Raw genomic sequence first — 10,587 nt, 5'->3', positions numbered from 1 at the left:
TTTTGCAGAAATTCAAGCGGCCAGTGTAGACAGCTGGCAAGTTTTTCCGGAAAAGTGACTGATTTTCCGGAAAAACTGGCCAGTCTAGACACAGCCAATATGTATCTTGACATGTGATATGGTAGTTTTTGCTGTTTTGTTGTAGTCATATTGGTGCCTGGATGAGAGTCACAAGGTGAGTGAAGTAATATCTTTAACAGGACCAAATATGGTTGGTGACAGAGATAACCTTTGGAACTCCTCAGAACTCTTCTCCAGCTCTGTGAAGCTCAAAAGGGCTAATCTCTCCCCAACCAAAACTGTTCCAAAATAATTTGAAAAAAAGATATTACTTCACTCACCTTGTCTCTCTGGGGTTTAACAGCTTCAAAGCTTGAACTCTTTGCATCTCCACTTCATCATAACAAAATTATCAGACCTCCCTTCATAATTTCCCAATAACTGTGAAAATTATAAAAAGAAGAAAAGCTTAAAACATTACACAAATTTATAAAACATTAAGAGTGCATTTCTATCACTGCATAGATACTGTTTTTAAATGAAAAGGTGTTAATAGGGCTTTTAAAAGGCTTCATTGTTGGCAGGGTCACTGTGCTTGTTGATTGGTTATTTTTTGGATGATTGGATGCTTGCACAAGAAGCTGTGCAAATCAGAATGATGAAAGTAGTGAGAAACTAAGTGCTTCCAGAAATTGTAGTGGAGTAAAAAGCATGATATTTTCTAAAAAAAATGACTTGAGTAAAAGTCAAAGGATCACAAAAATAAATAACTTGAGTAAAGTACAAATACTGAAAAAAATGTGCTTGAGTAGTGTAACGAAGTATTTCTACTTACTCTCCACCTCTGCCCCCATCCCCCTCACAGGAAGCTAGCACTGGTGTTCCAATCTTGTGAGGGGCCATAAGGCACCACTGCTGGCTCCCCGCTGCGGGGAGAATTTGGTGGGGGGGAGGGGCCTGAGCTGGGGCTCCAAAAAAGCCATATAGGTTGCCAACCCCTGATCTAGATGGTGTTTGGTCCTGCTGTAAGTGCAGGGGACTGGACATGCTGACCTCTTGAGGTCCCTTTCAGTTCCATGATTGTATGATTCTATACAAAATGCCGTATTCTCTTGGAATCTTCTGGAAAATCTGAGGGATCCCAAATGTAATTAATTATCCTAAGCAGGTATTAGGTCCAGTCATTAGAATTCATATTCCTATTCTTTCACAAAGAGAGGCAGTGTGGCCAAAAAGATGGAGCTGAGGCGTGTGAGTCAGAAGACTTGAGTTCTAATACCCAGCTCTGCTACTGGATGACTTTGGGCAAATTGCTTCTTGCTTAGTTCTTCAATCTGTAAAATGGGAATAATAATGATGATAATAATAAAGCCCCTGTGGAAGGGGCTTTCTGGTCACCTGATAAAACGAGTGATTTCAGAGCCAAGGATTGCTATTATTATGGGATCTTCATTGACTAGGCTTTCAATTTTAAGTCTTAAGTGACCATCTTGTTAGTCTTTAAAGTGCTACATAGTCCTGTATTTTGTTTCAGCTATACCAGACTAACACGGCTACATTTCTATCACTATTCCAGAAATATAGTGCTTTCTTGTACCAGGCTGAGATGTTGTGGTCAGTATATAGATTCAAAGGCAAACATACCCCCTGTTGCACCACTCACACTACTACTTCGGCAACAGTGCCCCCTAGTACCATGCTGGGATGTGGAGGTCAGTGATGACGCAGATAGAAAATCATCCCTTACTAAGTACAGTTAGTTTATCTCTGTATTTAGCACTGATGAGACCACTTTGTGCAGTTCTTCTGTTCACAATTCAAAGAGGATGTTGACAACTGAGAAAGTGTTCAGAGAAGAACCATGAAAATGACTAAAGGTTTAGAAAGCATGCTTTTCAGTGATAGACTCACAGAGCTCCTCATCTATCTAGCTCAGGAGAAGATTAAAGAGTAACTTGTTTACAGTGTGTAAGAGTGCACATGGTGAAAAATTATTTGATAATGGGCTCTGCAATCTAAGAGAGACAGGTATAACACAATCCAATCAGTGTCTGAAAGTTGAAGCTGGACATATTCCGACTGAAAATGAGATTAAATGTTGCACAGTGAGAATATTGGAACAATTTACTAAGGGTTATGGTAGGTTCTTCATTGCTGGCAATGTTGAAATAAACATTGGGATATTTTTTTTGCAAATATCTTCCCTAAGAGTTATTTTGAGGAAAATTCTATAGCCTGTGTTATACAGAAGGCCGGACTACATGATCATAATAGTCCCTCCTGGCCTTGGAATGTATCAGTCTTTTAAACAATCAGCTTGTAAGCATTTGGAGGATAATAGGATTATAATTGACAGTGTGGATTTGTCAAGAACAAATCATTCCAAACCATTCCCTTCTCTAATCGTTACTAGTGAGTAGATGGGGGTTGGGAGAGAAGTCTGAAGAGGTCTTGATAAGAGTTTTCAAAAATGTTAAAGAAAAGGATGGTGACTATTGTGCTTCATGTCCATTAAAGGTAGGACAGGAAACTGGAGCAAGGGAGATTGTTAGATATTAGGAAAGCTCTGAAACAGGTTTCCAAGGGAGGTTGTGAAATGATCCATCCCTGTTAGGAAGGGCAGGGTTTAGTTAACTCTGTCTCAGTGTGGAGGCCTGGACTAGATGACTTCTCAATGGCCTTTCCAGCCTGCAGTTTTGTGGTTGTTCCACATAGAAATCACAATGTGTTCAGATAACATTCCTGCCACATGAAGCAAGACTGACATTTAGTGCCTATGTACCCACATAAATGTAAAAAACGAGGGCATTCTATTTGGAACTAGAAAAAGGGCAGATGGAGCAAGTGATGGAATGGTATGTTCCACATGGAAAAGATCTAGGATTCCTGGAATTTTGTGTATTTGGCAGAGTTGTTTGTATGCAGAGCAAACAGATACTCATGTCTCTGTTTGTTCCTGGCCTTTATTGTTCAGTAAACCTGAAATATCCAGTACCAAATAGAATGGATTTATTGACACTTAAGTGGATGTTAAAGGTCAGCAACTGGAATAGATTTATCAAGGCAACACAAATAATTATTAATAGAGGAAAACAGATCTGCAAATATATTCGTGAGTCATTGGTTTGTTGCTATATATGGTGTCTTAATATTCACAAGTGGCAAACAGTTGGACAGTGGGTAATTCAAGAAAATGCTTATGGATCTGAGAAGGATTTCACCTGGTAAGCTGAAAGGCTGGTTCAGTTCCCTATTCTATAACAGATTTCCTGAACCAGTTATTTAGTTTCTCGTGACTCAGCTCCCATCTGTACAATGGGGATAATAGCATTGTTTCATGGGCAGGGCTGGCTCTAGGCACCAACAAAACAAGCAGGTGCTTGGGGCAGCACATTCCCAGGGGCAGCATTCTGTCCTGAGGAGAAGCAGGCGGGGAGCCCTGTGGAGGCCGCCCTGAGATGGGAGCCCCATGCCAGGAGCTCTGTGCCCAGCTGCTCAGAGCCTGCTCCTGGCCCCCGGGGAACTGGGAGCTCTGCGCAGCCCCTGCTGGGGCGCTTCCTGGAGGGTGGCGCGGGGTGCCCTGCAGCTGGTGATGCTGAGCCCAGCAGCCTCTTCGAGTGCGCCCCCCCCATGCGTCCCCTCCCGCAACCCCCCCCCACCTGTGTTCTCTCCCCCACAACTCCCCTGCCTGTGAACCGTCCTTGCCCAGCTGTCCCCCCTGCCTGTGTGCCCCTGCCCATTGTCCCGCGACTCCTCCTTCTTTCCCCCCTTCTCTTCTCCCCCGGCTCAGCCTCTGCCCTTCAGTGGCATTGAATCCAGCTCTCAAGAGGTAAAAGGCAGGTTTGGATGCATCTGCTCAAACCACTTCTCATGAACTCACCATTCCAAATGATCTCATTGGCTGCATCATCGGGCATCAAGGCGCCAAAATCAATGAGATCCGCTAGATGTCTGGGGCTCAGATCAAAATTGCCAATCCAGTAGAAGGCTCTACTGACAGGCAGGTTACCATAACTGGATCTGCAGCCAGAATTAGCCTGGGCCAGTATCTAATTCTCAGTAGTGACAGATGGCAGAACAAGGAGCAATGGTCTCAAGATGTGGTAGGAGAGGTCCAGGTTGGATATTAGGAAAAATTATTTCACTAGGAGGGTGGTGAAGCACTGGAATGGGTTCCCTAGGGAAGTAGTGGAGTCTCCATCCCTAGAGGTGTTTAAGTCTCGGCTTGACAAAGCCCTGGCCGGGTTGATTTAGTTGGAATTGGTCCTGCCTAGAGCAGGGGGCTGGACTTGATGACCTTCTGAGGTCTCTTCCAGCTCTATGGTTCTATGATTCTATGATAATTAATGTCAGGCTGTATTCAGAGACTGGTAGAATGGGAAGCAGCTAGGAGTCTGGGCTCCTGGGCAGGTTCAGGGCCCCAGGAGTAGGGGGAAGGGGGATCCCCATCTCCTCTCTGGCAAACGCCTCATTACCCCTTCGGCTGTTCATCCCCATGCTCCATCTGTGTAGTTTCTAAGCAGTTCGATTCCAGGTTTTAACTAGTTTGTAAATTTCCGTTTCTACAGCTTTACCCATCCACTCATTTTTTTTAATTACAACATTTTAATTCCTTTCTCTGTTCAGCTGTTAAAATGCTGAGATTCATATCTTAGTTTTACAAGCGTTTCCCTTTTTTTGGCTCATGAAGTTTTCTGTTTGTCATGAAATGTAAGAGTGGAATATTAATACATTTCAGTTTAGTTCTGTAATGTCAGGAAATTTTTCAAAAAAAAAAAAAAGGACTGGGAAAAAAACCCGGACCCCATCTCCTGGCACACTGCAACCCTGGTGGGACCCCGTCTTCTCTTCTCTCCTTCCTCCCCCATCCTCTCTACTGCCCACCTGGATCCCCATCTCCTGTCTGGCTCTCTAAACAATCCCCCTCCCACTACTCTCCTGAACCATCCCCCCCACACACCTGCCCCACTCCCTTGTGCTGTGTTCTGACAACCTCACCCCTGCCTGGGACCCTTTGTCTGAGGAAGGGGAATGCTGGTGTTCCTAGTGCCCGTGCCCCCAAGTCTCTTCCTGTCTGGGGCAGGAGTGCTTTATTAAAATTGGAATTGTGATCCCATTTAAATAGGCTTTGTTTTAAATAAATACCTTTACAATTACATTAAAAATTGTTATAGCCTACATTTATCATAACCTATTTAAATGACTTATGAAGTAGTTTTAAAAATTAAATAGAACATGTCTCTTGTCAACTTTTAAAGAAATTCTACCAGTTCATTAGTGTAAGTTGCTGTGTAGCATCCAGAACCAGTGTTTACATCAGCAGTAGCTTCTTCTGCAGATGAAGAGAGAATGTTTTTATCACTTTGGTTTATTCAGCTAGTTCAATTCAATGATTAGTTCATTCACCATTGCAAAACTGTGAGTTGACGAACCAGAAAAACTTGTTTTCCTCTTCTCTCAGTAAACAACTGGTTATGAGAGCGTTCTAACATCTTGAAGAACATGATGACTAGATTCAATCTGTTAAATTCACTAAGGATATTTCCTTTGTTAATAAATGAATTTTAGATGCAAAATGTGTTTGGATACTTTTTTGTTATGTGCCCTTCACATTTAAGGAAGTTATATTTCATACAAAAATTAAATGCAAATTAAATTGAATTTCCACCCAGACAGAAGTAGGTGGAAATCATATGTTTTTTTAAAAAAGTAGTCACCACTTAGCAAATAACAAATGGGGTAAAACCTGTCTCTTAAGTGTTTTTATTATACACCATTTATAATAGAATAAAAATGTAAAAAATTAAGAATCTGATTACATGTAAATTACACAATTGTTTGGGCATTTATTTAGTTGGTAGCTGTACTGGGTGTATTCTCCTGGTTAGTAAATAGAAGCACCAAATTTGGCAAAAAGGTTATATTTAGTTGTAAATCAACATGTTTTAAAGGTTGCTAATTAATAAGACAACCATCCTTTAGGAAAATATTTTAAAAATATAATTTAAATGATTAATTGCTCATTTAAACCAAGGTTTTCTGCTTGCCAGTTTAAATCATGATTAAAATTAGAGATCTAAATCAAAGGTATTAATATCAAGCCACCCTGCTTAAGAGGCTGTTTGGGCCATCCCTGAAGGAGAAAGGACAGGGCTGCGCTCCTGGAACTAACTTAGGTTAGTGGGGTTTTGTTGTCTGGTGCCTGTCTTGTTTTGGACAGTTGAGCTGGGGAGTTGAAACAAAAATTCTCTTAATCCCTTTGAACTGTCTCATTGTATAGTGAGGCTGATTCTTATCCATGGACACCAAGAGTTGGACAGCTTATGTGTTGGGGTTGGAGTCTGAGTGATTATAAGGCTTCTAATAAAAAAATCCCTTTGCAGAGTGAGGAGTGGGACCGGGACTGCAGCACTAGGTGATGTGAACAGCTGCATGCTTTGGAAGTCTTTAACTGACTTGGGCTACGTCTACACTGGCCCCTCTTCCGTAAGGGGCATGTAAATTTCAGCAGTCGTCGTAGGGAAATCCGGGGGGGATTTAAATATCCCCCGCGGCATTTAAATAAAAATGTCCGCCGCTTTTTTCCGGCTTTTAAAAAAGCCGGAAAAGAGCGTCTAGACTGGCCCCGATCCTCCGGAAAAAGTGCCCTTTTCCGGAGGCTCTTATTCTTACTTTGAAGTAAGAATAAGAGCCTCCGGAAAAGGGCACTTTTTCCGGAGGATCGGGGCCAGTCTAGACGCTCTTTTCCGGCTTTTTTAAAAGCCGGAAAAAAGCGGCGGACATTTTTATTTAAATGCCGCGGGGGATATTTAAATCCCCCGCGGATTTCCCTACGACGACTGCTGAAATTTACATGCCCCTTACGGAAGAGGGGCCAGTGTAGACGTAGCCTTTGCTGTGGATGAACCTGCCCTCCATTTGTCCTCTCGTGGGGAATCCCTGGTGCTCTCCTAGGAGAATAAAATGCTCTGGGGTTTGGCCTTCCCCCGGATCACACCCCCCCATTCTCCAGGAAGCTGCACAAGCTGCATTTGCACATGCACCCCCAGCAAGCCGCACAAACTGCATTTGCGCGTACAACCTTCCCAGACCAAAAAAGGCGGGGGGGAGTCAGCCAAAATTTTTTTTGCTTGGGGCAGCAAAAAACCTAGAGCTGGCCCTGTTCATGGGGTGTACTGAGGATAAATACATTAAAGATTAAAAGTCTCAAAGGGGTGGCAGTGTTGGGCTGTAACTTTAAAAACAACACGTAGTCCCATGGCACCTTAGATATTAATACACACATATATATCTATATATAGTATCCTGAGCTGTCATGTGCAAACCCACTTCTTCAGATGAGATGATCCTGAGTAATCAATAAGTGATCACTCGAGATCATCTCATCTGAAGAAGTGGGTTTTGCCCACAAAAGCTATATATATATATATATTTAGTCTCTAAGGGTACGTCTACACTACATGGCTCTGTTGATGGAGCCATGTAGATTACCTTTGTAGACATAGGAAAATGAAGCAGCGATTTAAATAATTGCCACTCCATTTAAATTAAAATGGCTGCCGTGCTGTGCCGATCAGCTATTTGTTGGCACAGCACTGTAGTCTGGACGCTCCGCAGTCGACATCAAAAGCATTTGTCGACTTCCCTGGTAAACCTCATCCCATGAAGCATACCCTATGAGTGCATCTACACAGCACGCAAAACTCAAAATAAGATACACAATTTGAGCTATGCAAAGTGCGTAGCTTATTTCAAGTCTATTTCAAAATAACTTATTTTGTCATTTGGCACTGTCTACAAAGTGCCAAATTTCTAAATAAAGCACTATTTCGAGCTGTCCTTTACTCCTCATAGAACGAGGTTTACAGGGACAGTGAAATAGTGCGTCTGCTATATTTTGAAATAGCGAACGTGTTCAAAAGATGTGGGGTAGCTATTTTGGGATACCTCTGGTATCCTGAAATAACTTTGCTGTGTAGACATACGCTAAGGTGTCATAGGACTACTTGTAAATTAAAGATTGTAAGGTAATCAGAATTTAATATTTTTAAAAGGGCTATGTATCAACTTGCCTCTCTCTCAGCAAGTTAATATGTATTAGTCTGAATATTCACACCATAAGTGTGTCCTTAATTTGTCTCTAGTATTTACCATTTACAAATATATTTAATATTTTTCACCCATCCAGTCAGTGAGCAAAAATACCTTGACTTAAATGCTCAGTCACACACCACAAAGAGTAACTATTCCAAAGAACTGTTTGCAGACTGTCCACTAATTGAAAATTATTCAAACTATTTGTAGAATAATCTTGAATAATTAGAATATTAATGTAGATCATGAAAGATTCACAAATGATTTGTTACCTGAAAAATGGTCTTAATGTATGATGAATAATAATTGAATAATTTTATCACCTCCAGCAATAATAATAATTTGGTTTGGAACAATGTGATTTCTCATTTTTATAATTTCACCAGATTATATTGCTTTTTAATTTTAAGTATTTTTACTTTTATTTAGTTTAATTTTCTCAGTTGTAGGAAATTATAGGGAGGTCAGAAATTTTTTTTTATCAACAGACATAGGAACAACAGTCACAGCGGTAGCTGTGTTAGTCTGATCGTGGTAAAACAAAAAGACAGTCATGTAGCACTTTAAAGACTAACAAGATGGTTTATTAGGTGATGAGCTTTTGTGGGGCAGACCCACTTCTTCTTTAAAGTGTAACATGACTCCCTTTTTTGTTTTATAAGAAAAACAGTTTACGTTTTATGATCATTAAATCACAAATTGTCGAATCATATCAAAGTACACAAATATTCTTGAATCAAATTCTAATATAGTCTCATGCAAGATGTTTCTTACTTTGTTTATCTGTAAATTTTGATTATTGTTGATGGAATTTTTTTATCCATTTGTGTCCGTGTGTAGAAATTGCTGTTTATTGACATTTGCTGATAAAAATCTAATCCTTCCAAGTCTAATGATAATAAATAGATAAACATTAATTGAACTTTATTTCACCAGCAATGTTTCTGCTCCCTCCCATGTCTGATCTGTTATTGCAAATATCACATTTTTTAGTTAAAAAATAAGCTCTTCTGGACTAGGTACCTTGCTTTTCTATAATTGTCTATAAAGCACTAAATATATCTGAAGTGTTGTTTTATCACAGTGTATTATGTATGTGGCTAGATAACACAATGTTATGTACTGTATATAAGCAGATGATGTTCCCACCCTACTCCAAAATATAAGCACATCGTATAAGGTTAAAGTCACCCTGTTCTTGGGATATGTCTTTATTAAAATGGTAATTAATAACAAACACAAATTCTACCTCAAGTTCTTTCCCTAACCTTGTCTGCCCTTAAATGTTCTCCTATCAGATGTCTGTGTCCTATGCTTGTGTCCTCTAACAGAATAACCTTTCCCACTCCAGCCAGGTTGGAGTGACTAAGCCATATCTGTGACGATGAGCCATCAGGAATCAGTCAGCAGCTTCCTGCAGGGCATGTACACCTGCTAGAAGATTGGGTCAACATAAGAACCCTGCTGCTCTGGTGTAGGCACTATCTATGGTGCTAGATATTTTGGAGATGGGCATCTTATTGATGAGTGTAATTAGAGAAATAAATAGTAATAATGAATAACAATAATTAAGAATAGAATAATTGAATAAAGATGCTAATTATCTTACCCATTACAAAGATAGCTTCTCCAATTATCACCTCTAATATCATTAGCTCACAGACATTTACCCCCCCTCCCCCATTCCCCTTCTGTTCTGAAATGTGATTTGTCCTTTTCACATATGTTCATTTTTTTAATTGTATCCTTTGGTATATATGGTTGTGACAATTTTCTTCCACATGTTGATCTGAGGAAGTGGGTCTGGCCCACGAAAGATCATCACCTAATAAACCATCTTGTTAGTCTTTAATGTGCTATATAGTCCTGTTTTTAATTAAGAATAGAACACTCCAGAGAGGTATCAAGGAAGATCCATGAAAACATTATGGATCATAAAGTATTAGGAAATTGAGTTTTTTTCTTTCCTTGTTCATGTCATTAAAGAAGAGAATAACCTGAACTGTATTCCTGAGCCCATCTAGAACAGATTTGGGATCCTTCCCTTGAATATTAACACTCTGCATTGCAGTCCAAGTTGAAAAAAAGAAAAGAAAAGAAAAAAAGAACGTTGGTGCATTCATGTCAAGGGAGATCGTGTTGTGAATCATCTTTCACAGCTGATTCCTGTTGCTTTTCCTCTAGCACTGGGGCCAGGTCTGGGACTTTCTGCCCAGTCCTGGCTACTGTGAACCTGCTCATGTGTAAGGCCTCCTCATAGACTGGAGGGGTCTCTGATCCGCAAGCAGGTGGTGCTCCTAGCACTGCATTGTGGGAGTGAGCCACAGCCAGTATCCTCCTGGCAGCAGGACCGAACACAGAATGCAGAGCTGAAAGGGATGAGATTGAGAAAGGTTAATATAAACCTGGGACCATCAAATACCAGACATGAGCCAGACAGAGAGCACAAATATACTTGCTGTGCGATACTTTTCCCGACAACACGTCATTCAC

At 40.7% G+C, this 10,587-nt stretch overlaps 1 protein-coding gene across 2 annotated transcripts in view; it reads right to left on the bottom strand.

Annotated features, from left to right (window-relative positions):
- Positions 1-9,270: 9,270 nt before the first annotated feature.
- Positions 9,271-10,587, bottom strand: part of TMEM52B (transmembrane protein 52B) — a 30,195-nt gene continuing 28,878 nt past the window's right edge. For both annotated transcript variants that reach the window (XM_075902745.1, XM_006112528.4), the window contains exon 6: positions 9,271-10,463. In XM_075902745.1, the coding sequence (XP_075758860.1) occupies positions 10,219-10,463 (245 nt within the window). In that variant the 3' untranslated portion in view covers positions 9,271-10,218. The remainder of the gene's footprint in view (positions 10,464-10,587) is intronic.

This window comes from Pelodiscus sinensis, chromosome 1 (genome assembly GCF_049634645.1).
Source record: "Pelodiscus sinensis isolate JC-2024 chromosome 1, ASM4963464v1, whole genome shotgun sequence".
Taxonomy (NCBI): Eukaryota; Metazoa; Chordata; order Testudines; family Trionychidae; genus Pelodiscus; species Pelodiscus sinensis.
The sequence above is the reverse complement of the archived record's forward strand: the minus strand, read 5'-3'. Positions and strand labels throughout refer to the sequence as shown.